This window comes from Megalops cyprinoides, chromosome 3 (genome assembly GCF_013368585.1).
Source record: "Megalops cyprinoides isolate fMegCyp1 chromosome 3, fMegCyp1.pri, whole genome shotgun sequence".
Lineage (NCBI taxonomy): Eukaryota > Metazoa > Chordata > Actinopteri > Elopiformes > Megalopidae > Megalops > Megalops cyprinoides.
This window is the reverse complement of record NC_050585.1, coordinates 833102-860066: the sequence shown is the minus strand read 5'-3', so window position 1 is coordinate 860066 and position 26965 is coordinate 833102. Positions and strand designations below refer to the sequence as shown.

The following is a 26965-nucleotide window of genomic DNA, read 5'->3' as shown; positions in this document are numbered from 1 at the left end:
TAATGTGTGCAGTTAACACCATATTAATAAGACTTTATTCTCACATTTAAAATGTAAAGAAAAGGCATTAATGTATTTTAAAAGAACCACTTGTCCTCTTTCCCTTTTCCCGGCTTTAGCCCTCAAACCCCTGTTTGTTTCCCACCAGTATTTTTCCCTTTCTCCTGTCATCCTAGATTGTTGTTTTAAACAAGACATTTTGTACAGGAAATGTAGTAGTTTGAGGGCATCAAGTTAGGCTGAGAGCTGATTTCCTGTTTGGGCTATGCTAAAAAAAAATGGTGAGCTACCTCTTAACCAGAGAAGCAACAGTCAGGCATTCACATCCTCTACCCAAATCCCCCTCCCCCTGCAACCCCCGCCCCCCCCAACACACACACACACACACACACACACACACACAGTCACAGTTTTAACATCTGCTGAACCCTGAAAAAAACAGGAGTAAAGAAAAAAAGGTCTACAAAAATCCTTTGCCTCACTTCCTACATTTCCTCAAACACACAGCCACAGCACAAGGAAGCTGCAAAAAGAGGAGAAAGAGAGGAAGGGGGAAAAAGCCAAAGAAGCCAATATAAAAAACAGGAAACTAAGTCATTCTGCTCCCGCTGCTGGTATTGCTACTACGTAAATCTTTCCAGGATGTTGGTGCCCTTCCCAATCCACCATCTGAGGCATTCTGCAATGTTACTGGAATAATGACAGACAACATATTGCCTTACATGTTTCAAAGACTTTTTAATGGAAAAAGGGAACACTGAAACCTCTCAGAGTTGTGACGTCAATAGTGTTTGGGCACTTGCGCAGGAATTTTTTCACACTTCCTCCAGCAGGCAGTGTGTGTCTGACAGGATGTGAACTGGATCCCTTTTGTTGGAATTTACTAGCGTTTTTATTTTTATTTTAGTTTATCGTTTCAATAAAACATTCATCCCTTCCCTATAGAACTTTTGGACCAGTAGTTTTGAAGTTGAGGATTTGTTCAGTCTGAAAATCTGGCAAATTCAGGAATTCCTAATGAAGAACAAGGCTGCCAAGCAGAAATCCAAGAGAAAAGGAAGTGAGAATGCGTTCGGCTGTGACTTGACAGAATATCTACAAAGCTCAGGACAAGATGGTAAATATGTTTTTAAACTATATTTGTCTCTCACTCTCTTCACTAGTATTTTCCTCTCATTTTGATTCAGTTTTTACTTGAATTTTCAACTATGAGCAGCAGTCTGAATTTTTCTACATCAGTGACATATGAACAACCATATATTATAATGTATATTGCAAAGAAAAGAGTCAACTGGACTTTTGGTCAAGTTTCAGTAAATTCAGTCAACAAACCTATTTTAGTTATACAAACTAAAATAAATACCACATATTTTATTTGCACATTAATTTTCTGAATGGTTATTTTTGAAACCTTGCTAAGCTCAGAAAAGTGACTTTTTAGATGTTTAAAGTTTGGGAAGGTATATTACTTTTTCCTCAACTTGCAAGGCCAGTGTGTGAATTTATTCCATAATGTCAGCTACAATATCTTACCAGTTACCAATGTATACCATTATTATTCCATTGTTGATGCATTGAAAGCATTCAGGCTAGCTATTTGGGTCATACTAATCTTAAAGCCTAATGTAGCTAGCTGGCTCACTATCCTGCCCACACCTGAACTAAAATGCAGTTTGGCAGTTATATTTCTTTAGCTTACTGGTTAGGCACATGACAGTAACAGTAACATAATAACATGACAGAAACAGTTAGAAATTAACACAAATAAGATGTTAATGATGAGTGCTGGCCATTTGAACAGTGGTATTCAAAAACTTTTAGCCAAGGTGCCGCTTAAACGTTCAGTTTTCAGTAACTGTGCCCCCACCCCACCTGCCATGGGAGCAAACCATCAACATTAACAGACTTTGGGTCTCAGTTTCCCACTAACCACTTCAGAAGTAAATCCAAAATTTAATATAGAGCAAAGAGCAGACACAAGAAAGCCCCTGCTGGACAGACAGTACAGTAGAAGTGGAGTAGACCCCAAAGATCCTACGTTTCTACATGCACGATTTCACATTCATTTCAGCTTTGCTTCATGAGAGGACCATTATAAATCTTTATTTTAAATAAAAAATAGATAAATTTGGAAACATGGGTATGGTTCAGATTAGATTGATGCAACAATTCATGCAATGGTGAATGACATTACTACGGCTCGACCCAAATAGTCAACTATTTGGATATTCGTTCGTTGGGTAGGTATGCGGTTTTCAATTTTGGGATTCGGAAATGCATTTTTTTTTTTTTCTTCTTCTTCATAAATGTAGGCTATCAATAAAGGCAAACTGCAGTTGGGGCCCATGAGTGTGGGCTACTTATCAGTGCAGAGTCAGAGTACTTATCAGTACTATATCGTGCAGAGTCATCTGCTTGATGGTGCGTCATTCTTAATGTCATTGACCGAATAAATAACACAATAGGATATAACAGTTATACATACATATATATTTGTAAGAACTCATGGCTACATACACTATATGGACAAAAGTATTGACCTGACCGTTACACCAACAGGGACTGTAATGACATTGTATTCATTGTATTCATGCCAGGGTGGCAGTGTAGCATAGTGGTTAAGGAGCAGGACTCGTAACCGAAAGGTTGCCAGTTCGATCCCCGCTGGGACGCTGCTGTACCCTTGGGCAAGGTACTTAACCCACAATTGCCTCAGGAAATATCCAGCTGTATAAATGGATAACGTTGTAAAGAACTGTAACCTATGTAAGTTGCTTTGGATAAAAGCATCTGCTAAATGAATAAATGTAAATGTATTCAAATTTCCACAAGATTTTGGAGTGTTTCTGTGGGAATTTGTGCCCTTTCACTCTGTAGAGCATTTATGAGGTCAGGCACTGAATAGAAAAGGGCCTTCCCCAAACTGTTGCCACAAAGTTGGAAGCATAGCATTGTCCAAAATGTCTTGGTATGCTGAATCATTAAGATTGCCCTTCACTGGAGATAAGGGGCCTAGCTCAAACCCTGAAAAACAGCCCCATACCATTATCCCTTTTCCACCAAACTTCACAGTTGGCACAATGCAGTCAGGCAGGTATCGTTCTCCTGGCATCCGCCAAACCCAGACTCGCCCATCTGACTGCCAAACAGAGAAGCGTGATTCGTCACTCCACAGAACACGTTTCCACTGCTCCACAGTCCAGTGTCAGTTCCATGAAGCTCCCGCCGCACAGTTTTTTATGCTTGCATTAATGCCAGTGGAAGTTCAGAACTCTTCAGCTATGGAATCAGCAGAGCATTTGCGACTTTTACGCACCATGCGCCTTAGCAGTCGTTGACCCCGCTCTGTGATTTTACGTGGTCTTCCGCTTCATGGCTGAGCTGCTGTTGTTCCTAAACGCTTCTACTTTCTAATAATATCACTCACAGTTGACCGTGGAATATCCAGCAGGGATGAAATTTGACGAACCGTCTTATTGCAAAGGTGGCATCCTATCACAGTACCACGCTTGAAGTCACTGAGCTCTTCAGAACGACCCATTTTGTATCACAAATGTTTGCAAATGGAGACTGCATGGCTAGGTGCTTGATTTTATACACCTGTGGCAACAGATCTGATTGAAACACCCGAATTCAATAATTAACAGGTGTGGCAAAATACGTTTGTCCATATAGTGTATTATAGTTCTAAATGAAGTTTTTGTGAGGATTAATAGACTTGATTTGATGTTCAAAAAAGTGGGAACTCGGAATTCTGGGACATGGTAATTACAAACATGAGTACTGCCTGGCAAAAACGGTAGGTTGATCTTGAGCTAGCTAAATTTCCACACAGTAAGAGAGTCAAGAAGCAATGGAGTAAAAGCGGGTAAAAGCGGGTTTCAAAAATGAAAAAGAGCAGGAGATAGCAAGCAGTAGTTGTTAGCTCGAGCTGGAGCAAGAGGTGAATGAGGCACCTGCAGCGACTGTTCGCAGCAGAAGCTCGGCGGCTAATGCTAGCTCCTGCAGGCCATCCAACAGCACTGGAGAAGGTGAGAATGTGGAGGAGGAAGAGGTTGAGGACATGCCGGAGCCAATCGCTACAACTGCCGTTGCATCTCTGCATGAATATCCCACTGACGTGGGACATTTTCCTGAGGTGCGCCGTCACCAATAATGTTTTTCATCTGTTGTGGTGTGCCAACATCAGATTTTGTCAAGTAGCCCATCACTATCTTGATTTGACTTGAGAAATTCTAATGCATTCCATCTTCCATCGATAATATATATTAGGCACATGCACAGGCCTTGCTATTTTCTCTCCTTTCCTATAATGTATGTAATATATTGCCTATCACTAGTGGCCTAATAATATAATTGTCAACTATATAATAATATACTAAATAATCAACTGTGCAGTGCATTTTGCTGTTGCCGGTCATTTTAAAGCTGCATGCTTCAAAATACTTCTCCCGTTCTCTGTTGACATTATGTCACCACGCATTCTGGTTAAGTGAGATGGGCTGGGGGCCTGCCTTGACCATCCTGCATTGGGGCCCGGTGTTGGCTCGTTACGCCCCTGGGAGCGTCTAATTGTTTCGACCGACCCCTAACTAAGTTTGTCACCCTGGGAGAGGATGCTAGCTGCAGTGATACCATGCTTCCAGTGGGGTGTGAGACCATTTTTAGATACTGCAGCTCCGTAAGCAGTGATGGCAATGGGTGTATAGGATGGGTTAAATGCAGAGGACAAATTTCAATGTATTCGAGTACTGAGAAATAACAATAAAGAAATTATAAATAAATATAAATCTTATAAATATAAATCTTAAATCTTAAATTTGTTGGAGCTAGTATGCTGTTTCTGTACTTCTGTTTCACAGCGCTTTGTCAGGCGTTGTCTCGGATTCAGAGCCTATTATTATGAGCATTTATGTAAGTCTATAATTTATCCGTGATAAGAAAAATTGTCACAATCTATTATATAACAAAAAGTGCACAGATAGGACCTCGTTCAACCAAACCCCTCGCGATTACAAACATGCATAAAACACATCAAACCTTTTGGAATGTTTTTATTAACAAATAACAATAAAAGCAACAATACTGTGGAATAACAGAATCCTTAAAAATTAATGCCTTTAATTAAACTGAAAGCGCTATGCTGTCCATCTCAGCTGAGAACGGAGAAATGTCTGGCTAAGTCCTTCCCGAGTCATGCTCAGCACCCCCCCCTCCCCCCACATCCCCCCAGAGCTTTGAATATTCGCTGTTCATTACTACTGAAGCTCTGGAGCCCAAAAAATGGTATTCGGGACAGCCCTAGAAATTACTGCAGCTCATTGGCATATTTACAAAAAATTACAGATCATGTTTTTTGCACCTTCTACCTTTCCCATGGCAATTTAGACATAGCTTTATACAAAAACTAAAAATACTTCATTTCATGCCAACCGGCGAAATGGATCATGATGAGTTGATGTTTAACTATTTTACACTTAATTCAAGATGTCCACCCAATAGGTGACTTAAGCTTGCTACCCTCATTTAATTTATCGTTGTTGAGGAAACAAATGCACATTTGAATGTTCAAGTCTGTTCAAATTTGTTTGGGTCGGTTAGAGCCCTGCAAATTGTACACATCATCCATTTTGCAGCAAAACCATAACACTAGGGCCCTCTGTTCTTTTATCGACCTGACCCACCTGACCTTACTCCTTGAGGTGTTGCTGTAGACACTCAATTATTTTATGCATATTGCATTATGTTTGTACATTATGTATTCCATCTATCATTTTCACAGACATAAAAACTTAATGTGATTTATAGAGAATGTTGTGTTACTCAGCCCCTTGAAAGGTTTCATATTGGTCTTCTGTTGAAGTTCTCCCTTTTGTATATTGTGTCACAGCAACCATTTACAGTCACAGAATGGCACTCGCCACTGAGGATGCCTCAGAGCATCTCTCTGAAATCTACAGTTAGCAATGTCAATCACTATCACAAATAATCAACAACACAGACCAACATGTTACAAAAACTTTACAGCTGAATGTAGAACAATGACTTTATCATCTTAAAACAATATTATGATTGTCAATGCGCCTGTGATAGATTCAATACATTAAACTTTGCATAGCAAGGCACATTTGTTAAGGTGATTCCTATCAGATGCACAACAGCACAAATGATGCTATCTCAGACTTTTCAGATCAGTGTTTCTATTTAATATCCCTATAATATTTATTCAAGTATCAAAATGAGTTTTGTAAATAATAAAATAAATGACATGACAAACTAAAGGAACAATTTTTAATAATTTAACCTGCTACTTTTTCCATTCAATGTTAATTTTATATGTAGTATTATGAATCTGTGTTCTAGGGACTTTTGTATCGTAGTTTACTTGGCTTTTGCTAGAGTGCACAAGTTAACTTGTGGTAGGGTTTGAATAGTGTTATGCTCACACTCACTGGTCTGGGAGTGTTGTGAGCCTGGTCTGACACCATTGCTTGTTTAAATTGAACAGATACACTTATGCTCTATTGTGATGGAAGTTGCTCTGGATAAGAGTGTCTACTAAATGCTTGTAATGTAATGTAATGTATACATTATATTTCAGCTTGATGCAACTTTGACACATTTTCAAAAAAATCAGTTTTATTGTACAATTAGCCTACTTCAATAAAAAATATATAGTTAAACACTATTTCTGTCTGAGCACAAAATATATAATGTTACATACAGAACCCTTAGGTAGCTCAAACATACAGAACTCTTGCTAGCTCTTAAAACTACAGGCCACCCAGGTAACTAGTTGGCAAGTTTCTTTCGTTTTTAGTCTCTTGGCTCTCCAGCTAACTCTGGTCGGATTCTCAATGCAGATCCAAGTAGTGTGACAACAGGCAGTGGGGTGAATTAAATAAGTACCACGTTACTTACCGCATTGATGAGCCAAACTAAGACAAAACCTTAGATGCCTCATTTAGTGGTCTCTCCAAGATGACTGATATCACAATAAAGTTACACTAACAATATGTGCCACATTACTTCATTCAAACTGAACAAGCACAATTACAGACCAAACATACCAAACACATTTCATAAATTCTTTTGTAAACCCTGGGTCTTTCAAGGACTTTTCAGACTGTGGCTGTGCCAAACTCGGGTCGAATTGTTTTCCATCAGGGGGCAGCCACACAATGTCTGCCATATTGCATTATGGATATGCGGTATCTACCTAGCTACATACACCATTCATTGTGGTATAACAGTTACATTGTTTTATTCCAGAATCATGACTTGCACTTATGTAAACAGGCGCTGCACAACCTATCTGCAATCAGATATTAACAAAAAGAAAAAGATATGAAAATCATATGGTCCATCAAGTGCTGACAAAAATGACATTTTCACCTTTAAAAGACAAATGGGAAATGCATTTATAATGTACACTACAGACTTAGAATGATCTGTACAGACTTGTCTGCTCTTTAGCCATCCTGTGCTCTTGAGGAGGTAGCACAACAGGCCTCACTGTTCATTGTTGGACTGCAGCTATATCTTGGGGTAGAATTAGAAGGCTCACAGGCTTCACTTATTGTAGTTGTGACACTTTTGCCATCTTCTCCAGACTTGGTTTTGTCTCTGTGTGCCACCTTGTACAATCTTCTGATGTCCATTCTCAATAGTGTTTATTCAAACCCACAGCCCCTAACATTACTAAATGGCTTACTTGCTAGGTAACTTCAATCTGAAGCTACTATTGATAATTAAACGACAAAGGTCCAAAACTCTGCAAGCGTACAATAAGCAGTTAATAACCAGCTTTTACACATTGATGACACTGACAAATTGACTGAAAAGTGGATTCTGACAATTATAAATAACTGGGTTTTATATACATTCATCCATCTCTACAAATTGTAAAATTAATGAGACTCTCATGAAGGGGGCATGAAAGTAGCTCAGGCTGGCATAGCCTCCAAATGCCACCCCATGGAGCTAGGCCTGCTGGGTAGTGAATTCAGACAGTCATATGCTCATTATGCAATCATGTTTCCGTCAAGCTTGTTATTTTACTGGTCTAGTGTCAATCTGTCACTTACTGGCCTCTCTGACTGGCACAATGCATGTAATTAATTTCATAAGATTTCATAGCCATGTTCATCATGTTCTAAGTCAAGACCAAGCCAATGTAATTACATTGTATTAATTTTAGTTGGAACACACTTTGCTATGTTTTAACAGCTAAAATTTTTTCCTGTCTACCCTGGCCAGCCATAGGCATTGCCTTTGCTTACTTAGCATCTCTGCGCACTTCTCCTCCCATTTTCAGATAAATGGGAAACTGAAGAAAAAATCCAATATAATTTTGCATTCATGAACCTATTACCATTCACTTTTACTATTACTTTTACTTAGCCACTTCACTGGAAACTGTTACCACATGTTACTTAGTTCTCTGGCTGGGCATTGTTGACTGTGTGAACATTACCTAACATTGCTGAACTTAGTTATGGCTGGCCAGTGACGTCATGAAAATACTGTAGATCATGTAGATCATCCACAGGTCAGTCATATTTTCAAACAGACAACAGTGGAATTTTATTGCCCCTTTTCATTACACTTTATCTGGCCAGGCACTGAAATGGAAAAATAACAAAGGATGCAAGGTTAGGAGGAAAATGCACTCTCTCTACCTTTCCCCAGTCAATCCATGTACAGTAGATATAACTGAGCCATGGGGAAGGATGTATATGCATACACATACACATACACACACGCACAGAAACACATACACACACGCACACACACACACACACACACACGCACACACACAGAAGGGGGAGGAAAGTCATGCTGTACTACAGAGTTGTTGTTTCATCACTGGAAAGGGTCTAAACCTATATCAGCTGCACTGACACTCAGATTGCAACTACTAATAAACATTAAAAGGTGGTCATGCTATAACAGCATGTGCCAAAAGCTTCCCAAAATGACAATTCAGTTATTACAACACCAGGGTAGCTCACTAAAACTAGCTCACTAGCAAGCACAGGGGAACAGCCTGTCCAGTTTATTGTACAATGAAAAACACAGAACACAATCATATTAGACACAGACAGGTTTGACAAATTTAAGTTACCTCTTTTCATAGTTTGCCTTCAGAGGAAGCTTTTTTCTTGACACATGTCCATGAATGCCATATGGATGGGATGTTGAGTGGACACTTTGAAAATGCCAGTTCGTTTCAGATACATCCATGCTTTCTGAACCACTTGTCTCACAGGTTGAGGTTGGAACACTTGAATTTAATCCACCTCTTGAATGGGTAGTAACTGTACAAAGAAAGTTAAGTTTCTTAAAGTGATAAATTCAACCTTTTGTGAATTATTCTATAGCAATCTCTTGCCTGCAGTCTTCAGGAAGCTTTCTGATGGATGCTAATGATGATTTTTTTCTGTGTGCTACCTTGCTTTGTGCAATGATACAGATTATACAATGATATAGACAATATACATTAAAATATGAAAATAATGATAATAAAAACAGAAACAATTTAGTATGTGCATTGTTTTCTATTATATCATACTTTTGTTGCTATTTAATCAGGGGTATAAGTAAATCAATGACATATACATGTATGTTTGTTTGAGTGCATCCTATTCAGGTAAAAGGACAAAGGAATTTCTATGTGAAGAATAAATAAATCCTAATTAATTATATTGAATACTACAATGCACCCAAGTTTTACCTTGATTACCACATTCAGCCATTGATACTCAAGCCCTCTCAAACTTGACGTTTAAAATAAAAGAATCTCAGTTTCCAAGCACATAAATTAAGAACAAAGTGCTTTTATCAAAGAATGTGTTTCAAATGGCATGCATGGGTGGTAACCTTCCAAAAGCCATGTTCTATAAGAGGAAGTGTCAGTACAGGAGTCTCTAAGCAATACCAGCTGCAAGGTTTGGGTGTGTCAACCTTCCTCTAAAACAAACAAGCCATTTTTAACTTCCTGTGAACTTCTAACTTCCTGCACATTGAAATTCACAGAGGCCCAAGGTTATAAAAAACATGGTGAATCACAATAGTATTTAGGCCCAACCAAATGGGTGCAAAATGTATTGTTGAAAACCTTATCCTTTCTGTTCTGTCATAGAATGCATGTGAATGTCTCACACCAATTGAGTTAGAAAATATAACATTATTATTCTCCTATCTTGATTTGTCACCTTGAGTGGCTAGAGCACAAAACAGAAAGCATCATAGGAATTAAGATGTCAGATATATACATATCAACATATTCCAAACTACCTAAATGTTACCTAAATGTTTTGTTGCCCAGTTTACCTTTGATCAAATACATTTTTGGAAAAAAAGGGTATTGGATGATTTGTTCTGCTTAAAATGCACTGCACTGTTCAAAGTCATATTGCTCATAAATTTAGCATTTTATTCCATTAAACATGAGTATCACATTTATTCACCTCTTTATAAATAAAGATTTTAAAGTTTTAAATAGCCAACAAAACAAATCAACACAAGCTTAGTTTTTAGAATTTGTGGAACTATACACATGTCTTGGAAAGTTTCTTGTTTCCCTGGGCTATAAAAGGAGATAGCATACAGACAACTACCATGTATCATCATGTTTATGTAAATAATGTTATGTAAATGTTTAACGTCAGAGGCTCTCCAAAGACTGCAGGAAAATGGTCATGGACCTCCACAAATTTTGAAATACCTATCAAAGAAATCAGTGTGGCAGAGTGAAACAAGCCTAAAAGCAACAGTCTGAGAACTCCTAAAGAAGCTTTCCACTTGCATAATTGTGGCTGTCATGGCCTGTTGCAAGGCAGAAGCTTGACTTTCCCAGACTACATCTGAATGAGAATTGGAAGCATGTCTTACGATCAGACGAAATGAAAAGTTTATTTTTTTAAACTTCAGTAAAGAAATATTCCACTTTAACCTTAATAGCATTGCACAGACCAAAGTCATACTGTTCATAAATAGAGAATATTGTTCCAGAAATAAATGGTAGTTATGTAGCCTTATGGTCAACAGTATATCCTAATATGAGGATTTTTTCTTTGATTATGTTAAGAACATGAAAACTGTTGCCTCTAGTGCATAAGCTATTAATGTTGGTAAGTTGATTGTGGGTAACAAGACTTCCCAAGCATGTTTAATCCTGTACCAATTAATGACATTACCAAAATAATTGACACATTCAAATATATGGGTAAATTTTCAACATCAAATTAAATTTCTCAGAAAATGCTGACCACATTTATATGAAAAGTATGCAGAATTTGTACCTAAGAAAATCTAATAAAATTTTAGGATTATGGTGTGAGCCTTAATATTTTAGAGATGATTTACAATTTTTTTTTTTTTTTAATCTTGGCTTTCAAAATGGACTACACATTATGGCAATTTGAGTGCCAAAGATAGGAATACATTAACAAGAATAGTGAGCACTGCAGGAAAGATTACTGGACAAAAGCAAGAACATCTTAGCATTAAATACAAGACCAGCACCCTGAGTACAAAGCACTGAGTATAGTCAAGAACTCCCATCCTTTGTTTGCTGAAATTGACAAATTGATAATGGGCAGTGCAGGACACCATCGACTATCAAAAAATTCAGAAATTAATATCCTGCAATTAATATCCTGAACCCACGTGTATAGATGTTTTTATTTACCCTACTGGCAAACACAGCAGAATGTGTAGAGCATCTGTGTATAGTCTGCTGTTTATTTGACTTGTTTCAACAGTAATTATATATGCTCTGGCAATGTATTTCACAAATCGTGGTTGTGGCTACCTAACTATTCTAAATGTCTACACTCCTATCCACATTGTGCATTAGTTTATATTTTCGTACCAACAATTTTGATCAATTTCTTATTTTTGTGCTATTTTTCTTATTTAATGTCTCCATTTGTTGATGTTTTTTGTCATGAAGGAAAGCAGTCTGTCGTGAAGTGGAAAAATTTCCAAGACAGTGAATAATAGATTTAGGTTAGGCCTATGTCTGTTAATGTTTACTAAGGAGCTTTAACATGATTTTTTACATGCTTTTCATGGATCAATAGAAAACAACTCCCTGCTATTACTATTTTACACATTTTCTCCTTACACTATGAAAAGAAGTAAATTATTTATCAGTTTCTTAGCCACAAACATGTCTCGAACCCAGGTCTACAGGGTACCAACCATGCCACTTTGACTGCGACGCCAAAGAGCCAGGCTCGTTGGTATGTCAGTCAGAGGGCATGTCAGTCAGAGGGCATACTCAATCGTGGTGACAGCACTCCGTCACAGGACCTCATTTCAAAAATATGTGTATGCACAAATGTCATAATAACCTATGCGTATGCTGAAATCCACACCAATGTTCTGATTTATAAACCTTCAATTTGATGTGAGAATATACGTATCTCTTCTTGTACCTGAACAAGCTGCATTGCAGGCATGAGACATAAAATTGTCCAAGTGTTTAAAAAGCAACAAGTCTGCAATATATAATATATAGGCAAAATAAAAATGCAATAAATTGTAATTGTAATTGTAATTAAATTCTTAAATTAAAAAAAAAAACAATATTACAGGTAGTTATACCTATCAGAAAGTGATTAGTTAATAAAACCCTGCTACAGATATAACATTCATATTAATGATTGCTCCAGCTGAAATCATATATAATACATAAACAGATTTCTACTCTGCAACAGAATTGTTCCACAACGAAATAGTGAAATAAGTTTTTTTCCTATTGACATATATTATGCACGCATCATTAAAAACTGCTTTCAGTGAATCTTGTTTTTATGTCTTTTTATGTCTATACATAAAGTAATAAAGCCTTTATTTACTAATGATAATAAAGTAAGTAATAAAATACTGTGACTTTTAATTTGCCTTTTAAACTTTTCTTTCCTCCTTTTATGTGAATCACTTTTGGCTGCTTGTTGTATGATGCTGTGCTACACAAATTAATTAATTAATTAATTTTTGTTGTTGTATACAGCAATGAAAGCCTTTTTGGGAGTTTCTGCCGTAACAAAATGGGTCAGATTCACTATTCATGTGTACAAAAGGTTTTTTTTTGCATACGATCAAAACGATTACCATTTTGGGATTCATCAATTTGCTCTCAGCTGGAGTTTATTCCTATCTATGAACAAATTTCACGACTTGTCCAGACCCCTCATACCACATATGCAAATCTGGGAAAGGTACTTAACCCACAATTGCCTCAGTAAATAAGTTGTAAGGCCACACGGAAAGGATAAATAATTTATTTTTAAATTTCTTAATCGGTAAAATAAAATAATATTAAAATAATAATTATATACAATTATAGGCTATTCGTGCAGTAATTACATTGAACTTGGTGCTGTCTACCGGTATTTTTCGCACCACTCTAATATCTCTCACGCGTGCCGCGAGTTCATCACTTACTATACGGTCTGCTGGAGCTGTGTTGTCAACTTTGTACTAGCTAGCTAGCTGACATGATTTTAAAAAAAGTCGTTAAAATCAACGCTGAATATCCTGAGAAAAGCACAAAAGCACTGAAAACGTTGCTTCCCTTTCCAACATCCTATCTCTGCGAAGCGGGGTTTTCCGCAATGACCGCAACAAAAACGACCGACCCGACGGCCGGTCCTGGAAAATATTGTCTATATGAAACCGGTCCGTGGTGCAAAAAAAAGGTTGGGGACCAGTGATGTAAAGAATGGCAATGTGGAGCACTTACAGGAATGAAAAGAATAGTCCATAGAGGAAGATAAATGTCAGCTGTACCGCCAGAATGTCATGGAGAATTGATCCCCTCTTGTTAATACATCTCTGGTTTTCTTTAATTTACTATTTAATGACAAGTGGTATGACAAAAAATAAAGAAGTGCTCATTTTGAATTAAGTCATTACCTGAACAGTGAATATGAACCCATTTGAATATATTTATTTACCGGCCACCTCGGATGATGGACCAGCTAATTTCAGATGCTGAGTGTAAGATATTTTGGTTTCAAATAACGAGTTTTTGGACAAAATGCTGCTGCCATCCTTCTTCGTGGGTAAAAGGGAGTTTTTCTGTTCCACTGTCATCTTAGTTTTGTTTACATGGACATTCTTGTTTTTCTCCTATGTGTTGACTGTTTCATGATGTTTAAGAAAATTAATATGCAAATCAATTAGATGTGATTTGAATTGTAAGCAATGAGCTTGTATTATATTGCATTTGTTGCCTAATTAATTATGAAATTAGGTCAAATCTGCCACCCAGAAATCACCATGACTAACCATTTTACAGTGATTTTGCCTTGAGATGCTTAAATTGCATCTCAAGGCAAGGCATGCTTGATTCCTGAAAGTTGCCTTGATACTATGTCAGCACTAATGCACTTTCTAATTCAGATATTACCTCTGTTTCCTTTGCAGATCTTTGCTGGGTCTGAAATACATACCCACAGCATCTGATATCAAACTATCAGAATGTAAATGTTTGTAACCATTATGCTGCATGACAAGAATTCTATTGGTAATTCTAGGTGTTCTCAGATTCATAAATTTGTCAAATTAATTTGCATTGTATACTTGGATAAATTCACATATGCTGAGAGCCATATGCAGTTTAGTGTGGTAGCATGGGTTTGTTCTAAGTTTAGCTAAACTGAGAATCTTAAATTGTTAAAATTATGTAAGTCATTGATACCATGAAACAATGCCCTGATGAAAATATACATAATCTGTGGGCTATATGTAAATGGTATTTTTGTTGATAAAGCTGTGATAAAATCTTATAAAAGTGCTATATGCTTGCCTATCCTTGAAATGTTCTGTCTGTATATGGTCATAAAGTAATCTCCATCCCTGTTAGTCATATAATAAAGTGCATTAAAGGGTGAATGGAATCTAAGAATCTTTTAAGAAGTAATTTAAATGGACAGTGTGAGTCTAATAACTTTAACTTTATTTTTGCAGTTCCTCAAGTTCTAAAGACCTGTGCAGAGTTCATTGAGAAACATGGCATTGTGGATGGGATATACAGACTCTCAGGGATAACCTCGAACATCCAGCGTCTCAGGTATGGAACTGTAAGAACAGCATGTTTAGACTTTTGAAAAACCACTTCTAAAGGTACATTCGGGTAAGATTGTTGCAATATTCCATTTATATCTGTCCAGCAGCCACTGAAAATGTCGAATCAATTTTCAACTTTTTTATACAGTCATGCGCCGCTTAACGTCCATTCAGACAACGTCTGTTCGCATATACATCCGTAGTCCCATAAGGTTATAATAAAGTTTAAAAATCCTGATCGCAGAACGGGACGTAGCGGACATAACCGGACGTAGTGAAGGCAACGCTTCCCGCACACAACACGTCTGTCTCATGTCTCATGGAAATAAAGCGATTGCACTGCTAGGCATATAATGGTACATTATATAGTATACCATATACCAGGGGTGTCCAAACCTCTCCTGGAGGGCCACTTGTCCTGCATGTTTTAGATCTCTCCCTGCTCCAACACAGCTGATTCAAACGATCAACTCGTTATGAACTCCTGAAGCTGCTTAATAACAAACTGATCATTTGAATCAGCTGTGTTGGAGCAGGGAGACATCTAAAACATGCAGGACAAGTGGCCCTCCAGGAGAGGTTTGGACACCCCTGCCATATACTGTAAATAGTATGGTGTTCGCACAACGTCCAAATCACATAGCGTCCTATTTCACAGAACGTATCGTGGATGTTAAGCAATGCATGGCTGTACTGCAAAGGGGTTTTATAAATGGATTACCAAAGATATGTTTTGTTATTTCAGCAATTTCCATCTTTGCTGTAAGACAACTATCTGACAAATTATCAGATCCACCACCCCTTAGCTTTAGGATGTTAATATTAAATCATAGGGCATACTGGGTAGGCACCGTGACACAATATTTTCCACCAGGGCAAGAACTAAATTAATGAAAAACTTAGAAATACATGTAATAACATTCTTCAAATATATTAACCAGGAAAACAAAACTTTTCATACCCAAACCACTGTAATGTTAGTCAGGTAAAAATGTCAGTGGAATAATGAAGAATGCAAAGAGAAACAACTTGACAAGATATGTTTAAATTAAAATTTCAGGTATGTTGAAAGAGGTATGATGATATTGGAACACCAGCATGTTCCTGTCCATCACTTCTCAAGCAGAAAGCTTATTACAGGATAACATATTGTTTCAGAAAAAGATGTTACGGGCAGTTTCCTGTCTATATACACAGCCAAGTCCATTGTTGAGTGGACAACCAGGATTGTTTTCCCATGACCTGGGATGGGGCACAGGGGTAGGCTTTATGGCAGACTCAAATAAGTGACACTTTTTAAATTGATTTATCATGCTGACAAATTTAGTTTTTAGACTCTAATTTAGTAGAGTCTACATGTATGTCCAATATTTAATTCTCTTACAGTCATTAAAGCATATAGTGCAGAACTGACTGACTCTGTTTCCCCGATTTTTACTGTGAAAATGTCTGCATGAATGACACATAAACACACACACATTTTCTTTGATGATGCTGTCAGAGATATAATCACAGTCAAAATGCCAAACTTCAGGTGTCAGGTTTCCAAAAAAGAAAGGAGAAGGGATAGTGAAAGAGAAGCAGAATGATAGTCCAAGGGAGGGAACCATCAAATTTCTCAAGAGAGATGAAGCAGTGGTTGAGGTAGCAGATATAGACAGCAGAGTTGAGAAAGAGCAAGCAGACTGGCAGGCTAGCTAGTTAGTTTAGCCAGCAAAGACAACACAAGAGAACACTCTGCACCACTCTTTTTCATGCCCATTAAAATCCACAGCTAGATCAACCACAATTAATATAATAACTAATAGATAGGTTAACTACTGTCAATAGGCAGGTGTGGAACTTACCAGCCAGCTGGGTCAGTAGACTTAAATTTCTACCAGTCTGGTTAAAATTTTACTAGTCTAGTGTATTTATTGTAATGTGTGAGCTCAGCATGGCACATTGTGCTTTTAAATGACACAGAGATATTAAATTAAAAAAAAAAAACATTAAGAAGTTTTTTTTTAACTTTTAAATTGTATTGCTAAAGTTGATATGTTTTATTCACTCACATACACAGTGTACACTGGCTAGAAACCTTTGTTAACTCACACTCAGTTTTGCTGCCTCTGTTTTCTGGCAGTGTTCCATTGTTGTTGGCATATTGGTTATTGTCATTTTGTGATTATACAGTGCATTCAGAAAGTATTCAGATCCCTTCACTTTTTCACATTTTGTTATATTGCAGTCTTATGCTAAAATCATTTAAAGTCATTTTTCCCTCATCAATCTACACTCAATACCCCATAATGACAAAGCGTAAACAGGAATTTAGAAATTTTTGCAAATTTATTAAAAATAAAAAACTGAAATATCACACTAAGTATGACTAAGTGACTAAGTAAGTGACTAAGTATTCAAACCCTTAACTCAGTATTTAGTTGAAGCACCTTTGGCAGTGATTACAGCCTCGAGTCTTCGATATGATGCGATAAACTTTACACACCTGGATTTCGGGATTTTCTGCCATTCTTCTCTGTAGATCCTCTCAAGTTCTGTCAGGTTGGATGGGGACCCTCAGTGGCCTGCCATTTCAGGTCTCTCCAAAGATGTTCAATTGGGTTCAAGTCGGGGCTCTCGCTGGGCCACTCAAGGACATTCACAAAGTTGTCCCTAAGCCGCTCCTGCGTTGTCTTGGCTGTGTGCTTACGGTCAATGTCCTGTTGGAAGGTCCACCTTCGGCCCAGTCTGAGGTCCTGAGCGCTCTGGAGCAGGTTTTCATGAAGGACATCTCTGTACTTTGCTCCATTCAGCCTTCCCTCAACCCTGACCAGTCTCCCAGTCCCTGCCACTGAAAAACACCCCCATAGCATGATGCTGCCACCACCATGCTTCACCGTTGGGATAGTATTGCACATGTGATGAGTGGTGCCTGGTTTCTTCCAGATATGACACTTAGAATTGAGGCCAGACAGTTCAATCTTGGTTTCATCAGACCAGAGAATCTTGTGTCTAACAGTCTAAGAGTCCTTGAGGTGCTTTTTTGCAAACTCCAAGTGGGCTTTCATGTGTCTTTCACTGAGGAGAGGCCTCCGTCTGGCCACTCTACCATAATCGGTGGAGATCGGCCCAGATCGGTGGAGTGTTACAGTGATGGTTGTCCTTCTGGAAGTTTCTCCCATCTCCACACAAGATCTCTGGATCTCAGCCAGAGTGACCATCAGGATCTTGGTCACCTCTCTTACCAAGGCCCATCTCCCCGATCGCTCAGTTTGGCGGCCAGCTCTAGAAAGAGTCCTAATTGTTCCAAACTTCTTCCATTTAAGAATTATGGAGGCCACTGTGCTCTTGGGAACCTTCAATGCAACAGGTTTTTTTTGTAGCCTTCCCCAGATCTGTGCCTCGACACAATCCTGTCTTTGAGCTCTACAGGCAGTTGCTCTGACCTCATGGCTTGGGTTTTGCTGTAATATGCATTTTCAGTTGAGAGACCTTAGAAAGACAGGTGTGTGCCTTTCCAAATCATTTCCAATCAATGGAATTTACCACAGGTAGACTCCAATCAAGGTGTAGAAACATCTCAAACATGATCAAGAGAAATGGGATGCACCTGAGCTAAATTTCAAGTGTCATAGCAAAGGGTCTGAATACTTATGTCAATGTGATATTTCAGTTTTTTATTTTTCAAAAATTTGCAAAAATTTCCAAAAGGCAAGCCAAGATGCATGATGACAGCTGTGTCAGATTTGGGAAAGGAGAGTGACAGTTGGAATCACCAGCATAATAATATGAAAAACCATGGGAAGACAAACAGTGCCAGATGAACTACAACTCTTGGGTTTGTACAGCCTCTTCCCAGTCAGCTGGTAAAAGTGCATAGAGAGGTCAGATGAGATACATCTTAGAATATTAATAATCCTATATATAGAGCATAATATAAATTATTAGTATGGATTAACTAATACATAGACATTTGACAAATAATACCTCTCCAGAACTATATTAAACCAAGCACCGCTGACATTAACACTAATTCCAAATCAAACATTCTGACTTAATCCAAAGTTAAGAGTGAGAAAAAGCCCAAAAAACTGGAAATTTTCACATACATCTCAGTTTTTAACTTGACCTGTACATAGGCAAGGTTTTCAAACACACTACTTCAAACTGCCTGTACTCATCTGTACCTGTACTGTACCCTGACAAGTTGCTGTTAATTCAAGCCTTCTCTCAAGCATCCATATAGATATCAGTGAGACACACAGAGAAAGTTTCCTTGCACAAGTAGTGGTTGTTTCAATCAAGTAAAGATTGTATTTCATAAATTATATCATCTTCAACTTCAAACATACACATCACATTTCATCTATTGGAATAAATGGGCTTCAAAAACACTCTCAGATTTCTACTCGCCCGGACATGGCATTCTTTCACTGTACTATAAGGAGTGAAAAAAATGATTACTGAGAAAGTTTTATGACCTGTGTGTTTGATTCAGGCTTTATCCTCCCAATGCAATGATACATTGGACCTAGCCCAGAGTTGTCATGGCTTTTTAGTTTCTGCTTGATGAAAATGTGGGGTATGCAAAAAAGTGTGCCTTTGACCCTCAGGGAGTTTTGCATCCCTGTCCCATAAATGCATAGCAACTGGTGCTCCAGGTTGGGGATTTTGCATAGGGTTAACAACCCTATCATAGTAAAAGTAACTGTTACAGATATTGATACAATATTTCTACAAACTACTGAAAGGTCCAATGTAGACTTGAGCCAATCCAATGGCGGTATGACCGCATCTGGCCAAAGCCGTCGGGAAACCAGATGCGCAAAGAGTTTAATTTGATGAAAATACACTACGAAGATTGGAACATGGAATGTCAGAACAAGGAACAAAATGTCAAAGACTGCACAGGTCATCAAGGAGATGAAAATATACCAGCTAGATTTACTTGGAATAGACGAGTGTAGATGGGCTTGTTCTGGGTGAATTACCCATGACGAGGGATCTGAAATTCTGTTCACAGACCATGAATCATCCCATACCCGTGGTGTAGCCTTAATTATTCAAAACAAGAGGCCAAACACCTTGATTGAATGGGAGCCTATTAGTCCTCAATTGTTGCTTGCAAGCTTCTATGCAAGACGTTGTAAACTAACCATCTTACAATGTTATGCTCCAACTAACGACATTGAGCCAGACATCAAAGATGACTGGTATGACCAATTACAGTCTGTGGTCTCACGTTATCCCTATTCATGATATGCTAATCATGATGGGGGACATCAATGCTAAAGTTGGGAGTGACAATAGCCTAACCCCAAGAACAAAGAGAAACTATCAGTGTGGAGAAGCAAATGACAATGGAGAATGATTGGTCAGATTTTGCTACCACAACAAACTTGTAATTGGAAGTGCCATCTTCCCACACAAAGATATTCACAAACTGATCTGGATTTCACCAGCTATGAAGACGAACAACCAGATTGATCATATCAATGGTTGACGGCAAGGCTCTCTTCAAGATGTCCGGGTCTGCCATGGTGCTGATGTTGCAAGTGATCACCATCTGTTGTGTGCACTTGTGAAGCTAAAGTTGCATAAAACTCCAAAACAACTAGACCATCATAAACATCTTGGCATGTCAAGGCTAAAGTGTCCCTCAGTACTTAAGGAATTTGTAATCAAGCTGAATAATCTCTTTTCGGTACTCTCTGAAGTGGTTAAGACTGAAAACCCAGATGTGGAACAGCACTGAGCCTCCATAAAAACAACATATGTTGAGTCAGCTGTGAAAATCTTGGGCACTAAGAAGAAGAAGTATCAAAAAGAATGGATAACATCTAGCAAAAAGTCAATGAGCAGAAAGAGCTGAAAGAAAATATTCTAACTGCTAAATCACAAAGAAATATATAAAAGTGATAGGCAAAACAAAATATCCTACATTGATGCCTTAGCTGAGGAAGCCTCTGCTTAGGGAGTATTAAGTATTAAGTATTCTTTATAAAATCACAAAAAGCCTCAATGGAAAAAAGAAACCCTCAGTCCCCATCAAAAGTACCATCCCTGAAGACTGGTGCAAAGGTCTAATTATCAAGATCCCTAAAAAAGGCAAACTCCAGGAATGCGATAATGACGGCGTGGGATCACATTGCTGTCTTTACCAAGCAAAGTCTTTTGCAGAGTTCTATTGGGTCAAATAGATTAAGCTATTGACAACAAACTCCATCAAGAACAAGCTGCATTCTTTGAAGGCAGAGAGTGTATAGACTAAATCTTTGCATTGAGAAACATCATTGAACAATGTATTGAATGGAATGTCCCCCTCTTTGTCAACTACAATGACTTCAAAAAAGCCTTCAACAGTTTATGTTGGGAAACCCTATGGCAGATCTTGCAATTTTATGACATTCCCCCTAAAATGATAAGTATAATAGGGCTCTTCTAGGAACACTTCCAATACAGTGTTGTTACTGACACCAGCTTGTCACCTTGGGTTTCTGTGACATCTAGAAACGTAAAGTATAATAGGGCTCTTCTAGGAACACTTCCAATACAGTGTTGTTACTGACACCAGCTTGTCACCTTGGGTTTCTGTGACATCTAGAGTGTGCCAAGACTGTCTCCTATCCCTCATTCTCCTCTTGGTGCTTATACACTCAATTATGAGGAAAACAACATCCAATGGACCCCATTCTCTCAGCTTGAGAACCTTGACTTCACTGATGATTTAGCTGTCCTGTCTGCTACTCAGCAACACCTGCAAGAGAGGACAAACAGACTAACCAAGTTTTCACACCAAACTGGTCTCAACGTAAATGTCACAAAAACAAAAGTGATGTACATCAATTCCGCCATTAGTACACCCACCATTAATGGTGAGCCACTTGACATCACTGCTGACTTTGTATATTTGGGAAGCCTGATAAGCAAAGACAATGGAGCTCAAAAAGACATCCACAGAAGACTTCAAAAGGTGTGCTCTACATTTGCACAGCTACATAACATCATGAATTTGTCGTGGCTATGTCGAGGCACAAAGAGCTGCAAAAGACAAACAGTTGGAAGAGAACTGTGGATGTCCGATGCTCCACATGGAGAAAAGAGAATGCTCTTCTCAAAATTATCAATCTTATTATTTTCCTTAAAAAGTGGCTAAACCATTGTCACTACACTCAGCCCGTTCTCTCCCAGTTGATGAGACATGACAGAGTAAATGTCTGGTTCCAAACCAGAGACCTTAAGTTACATATCAGGGTCCAAATTGGGCCATGGGCACTGCCCAATGTCCTTGACCTGCTTGCATTGCACTGTGTGACAGAGCTGGCCAATGCTCTACACATAAATTAACAGAAGGAGTAAAACAAAAAATGAGACAGCCAGAACTCAGCTCCCATAAAATGTCCCAGGACTGTCCATACACAGTAGGCCTTGACACCTCCATTGTGGGTCCCTCCTGACAGGACCACTGGACAGCAGATAACTTCCTACCAGCCTTGCAGACAAGCACTCCCCCCTTTCCATCCTGGGCAATGTAGCTCTCTCCACTGGTTCTATCCAGCCTTCTCTGGGGCTCCCAAGCTACCCCAACCAAGGACTACAGGGTGGTCTCTGGCTGGTCCCTGGCCGTTCCCCTTCCGGTCTCCTGAACTGTTCCCCTCCTGCTTCCCCTGCACCAGCTCCCCCCCTGGCCTCGCCAGTACCCGAGGGCTCCCCGAGCAATGCGCCAAACCGGGCCCCACAGGTCAGCAGTCCCCGGAATAGTTCCTCTCTGTCCTCTTCCAATGCCCCAATGGCTACCTTGCCTCGTCTTGTCTTCTGGTTCTCCTGGTTAGCTTTCCCCCTTCTGCTTTCTCTTGTCAGTATCAAAAATCAAAATGGTGGGTCACTCCTTTGTAGCAGGAAGTACTGTCCCACTTCTTACACCAAATGTGACAGAGCTGGTCAATGTTCTACACATAAATTAACAGAAGGAGTAAAACTTACCAAAAACAGTAAAAAACAGTAGTAACTAACACAAATTAACGGTATGTGGCCTTTAAAGGCAACCAGATAGATGTCAATAACATCAAAAGTTGCTTAAAAGTATTAAATGAGTGCGGGGAAAACATCCCACACTTTGTTTCCCACTACCTGGATGAGTTGCCGCCTGTGACGTTCAACAGCATGGTTGTCTCCAACCTACTCTGCCAGATGGAGCGTCTGCATAGTGAGATTTGCGCGCAGGCAGTTAAACTCCAAGCTGATGTCAGGGAGGATTTGCGTACTGTTACCTCCACCATTGATTGCAGAGTTGCCGTAATGGAACGTCATCTGGTGTCCTGTAGTGGTGAAAGGCACAGCATGGACATGTCTAATGCAGCTGGGATCTCTAGCGCCAGTGCACCGATTGGCGCCTCAACTGTGGATACATCCAGTGAGTTGACTGCGCCTGCAGGCTCCCCTGTTTCTATGGACCTCGGTAATTCCCCCACCAATGTCCCGGCTTCAGCATTGTCTACGAAGGCGGCCCATGAGGACTGTGCTGGGATGAATGTGGAGGCTGTCACAGTGAATGAGAATCCTAAAGGTACTGCTGCTTTTAAATTCACCGAAATGGAGCTTGGTAGTAAAACAAGGCCGACGTTTGAGGGCTGAGCAACGGGGTCTGTTGGAGCGGTAGCTGCACTGTCTCTGTGATCAATGCGGGTTATATCCTATAATTGTTGGGGACTGCGTGTTGGAAATAGCGCAGGAGACAGAGCACGACATATGGTTGTAGATAATTTGCTGCTAAAATGCGACATTTTATGTCTTCAAGAAACCTTCTTATCCAAACAGGATTTGGGAAATTTGAACTCTCTTAATGACAGTTTCCATGGAGCTGGGGAATCCACAGTAGATCTTACTATGGGTATAGCGAGAGGACGGATAGCAGGAGGTGTGGCTATCTTATGGCGCCCGATAACCACAGGCTAGTGTAATATCTAAGGTCCTGGAAAAGATATTGCTTGATTGTCTGTGTATTTGTACAACGGATAATCAGTTTGGTTTTAAAACCAAGCTTGGAACCGATTTGTGTATTTATGCCCTGAAGGAGGCAGCACAGATGTACCTAAGACAAAACTCCTCTGTGTTAGTAGGGTTTATTGATGCCTCTAAGGCATTTGATCGAGTCAATCACTTTAAGTTATTTAAGAAATTGAATCAAAGGGGTGTCCCTGACAGCATTATAAGAATCCTGGCCTATTGGTACTCTAACCAGAGAATGCAGGTTAAATGGGATAATACAATCTCTGCTTCCTTTGCTGTTTGAAGGTGTATCGTATTAGTTGCCCTATACACTGTAGTTGTACAAATCTGATAGTACTGTGTCCTCAAACAGACCTTGCTCTCAGCTGAGAACTGTCACATTGTGGAACTGTACACATACTGTCCCCGTACTGTCGCTATACTTACTGTATGCACTTTTGTACGTCGTTTTGGATAAAAGCGTCTGCTAAATAAATGTAAATGTAAATGTAAATGTGTTAGTAATGGGGTGCGCCGGGGGGGCTACTTTCACCAGCCCTCTTTAACCTGTACATGGACGAGTTGTCCAACCAACTAAGCAACTGTAAAACTGGCTGTATGATTGGTAACACCCTGGTAAATCATTTCATGTATGCTGATGATCTGGCCATTCTCTCTCCTAGCAGTGCTGGCTTTCAGCAACTGCTGAATATGTTCTGACTGTGGGCTGACATATGATGTGCAATATAATGCTAGAAAGAGTGTTGTCTTAATATGTAGGACAAAAGGGGACAAAGAACTTTGTTTTCCAGACTTTTATCTGTCAGGACAAATGTTAAGTGTCTGTAATAAAACAAAAATATTTGGGTCACTACATCACAGATCAGTTCTGCGATGATGATGATATATTGATGATACATATAGTTATATATAATATATATATTATATGCCCAAGCTAACATTCTGACAAGGAAAATCCACATGTGCTCAGTTGATGTAAAGATTAATCTCTTTAAAGCTTACTGTACCCCTCTGTATACTGCTCCCCTATGGTGTAAATTTAAAAGAGCTAGTATGCAGAAGCTTCAGGTTGCTCATAATGATTCTCTGAGGATATTGCTCAAGAAACCCAGGTCCTGTAGTGCAAGTGACATGTTTTGTAATGCACATGTCAGTACCTTTCAGGCATTGATGAGAAATTTGATGTACAAATTTATTTGTCGCTTGAACAACTCCCAGAACAACCTTGTTTTGATGCTGTCAAATCCTAGATTTAGTGCGCTACACTACCAGTCATCTATGTGGAAATACTGGTACAAGTGTCTTTTATAAGAAGTGCAATACTCCTTTTTTATGTATGTTGTATGTTATGTCTGTCTTGTGTTTGTGTGGACATGAGTCTGACAAATAAAGGTGATGATGATGATGATGATGATGATGATGATGAAAGAAACCAAGGAAACCAGCCCACATACAAACAGCAGCAGGGATAAAGTGAACCCCTCCCTGCTCCCCAGCCACACCTGCATTTAGTCAGGCCTCAATCAGTCAGGTGTGGCTCCTTATCCAATCAGCTAGTTCCCTTACAAATTGCCAACAGGTGCACATAATTATTGCACATAATCCTTAGGGAGAGGTGGTGAAGGCTCTCCTTCACACACTACATCAACAGGTGCATTTACATTTACATTCATTTAAATGTATTCATTTGCCAGACACTTTTATCCAAAGTGACCTACCAGTGAGGTGGAGTACAACACAAGCCAAAAACTGTAAAGAGTCAACAATATTAGAAGCACTGCATGACCAGGTTTCAGTGGTTGGCCAGACAAGGTACAAGCTAGGTGGTAGAGATAGGTAGTGTTTCAGGTTCTCAGTTGAGAGCAGAAGAGCTGTGTCTTCAGATGTTTTCTGAAAACAGAGAGGGACTCGCCAGAACAGATAAAGTGTGGTATTTCATTCCACCATTGGGGGACAACAGCTGAGAAAGTTTTGGACGGTGCCTTTGTGTCGCTATGCGACAGGATCACTAACCACCTTTCGGTAGCAGAGTGTAGTAGTCAAGAGGGAACACAGGCTTGTAGTAGTGAGTTCAGGTAGGTAGGTGCAACCTTCCAGGTTTGATGAATATCAAGAGCATTCATATTAGTTTCAAATGTGAAATCCAGCTGAAAAGTCATTTATTACAATGTCTGTTCACTTCTAATTAAAATACATGAGAACCACTTGGCCAAATGTAACCATTGTTTTTGTTATTTTGTGTGAGAAGCATTAATTCATACAGTAATTCAATACCATCTTTGGTTAACCTTTATTTAACAATATGGAACTTTTCAGGACTGCTGCCAATGAAGGAAACTTTTGAAAAATTAACAAAGAACTGTGAGCCCAAATGCACGCCCTGGGCTAACAGACGGAAGAACTCCTGGTCAAACATATTTGGTTGAAGTAAGCAATCAAGTGCAAGTTCCTGTTTCTCATCTGGGGCATCCTTGACCATGTGGAATTTTGAGGGGAAATGCTAAGAGCAAGTGAGAAAAAAATTGGGATGCAGCCAAAATTAGCCTCCATTAGTCTTTTTTATTACATAAAGCCTGATTTAGGACGAGAGAGACCCTGGGCACAGTGCAACAGTTTAATTTGTCACATCTCCCACTGCTGCCACTGTGGCGGCATAGATGAAATGAACTAATAAATATTCATTGATGTTACAGTTTTCTTTTTTCCAAAAGACAGAGTAAAGCACATGACAAAGTACTGATAATGAAGGAGCTCCCAATCCAAGCAAGCAAGTGAGGAAGTCCATGCATGTTGCAAATACAGTACTGTCCTATATACACTGTATTTGCAGATTGGGGGAAGGGTGTTTTTGGTACCGCATTTTGGACACACTCCACTGTCATTGTTTCAG

The 26965-nt window shown here is 39.1% G+C and overlaps 1 protein-coding gene across 1 annotated transcript in view; it reads left to right on the top strand.

Annotated features, from left to right (window-relative positions):
- The first annotated feature begins 884 nt into the window (after window positions 1-884).
- arhgap31 (Rho GTPase activating protein 31) overlaps window positions 885-26965 on the top strand; it is a 78236-nt gene continuing 52155 nt past the window's right edge. The window contains exons 1-2 of the mRNA XM_036522970.1: window positions 885-1117; window positions 14986-15088. Of these exons, the coding sequence (XP_036378863.1) occupies window positions 1018-1117; window positions 14986-15088 (203 nt within the window). The 5' untranslated portion in view covers window positions 885-1017. The remainder of the gene's footprint in view (window positions 1118-14985; window positions 15089-26965) is intronic.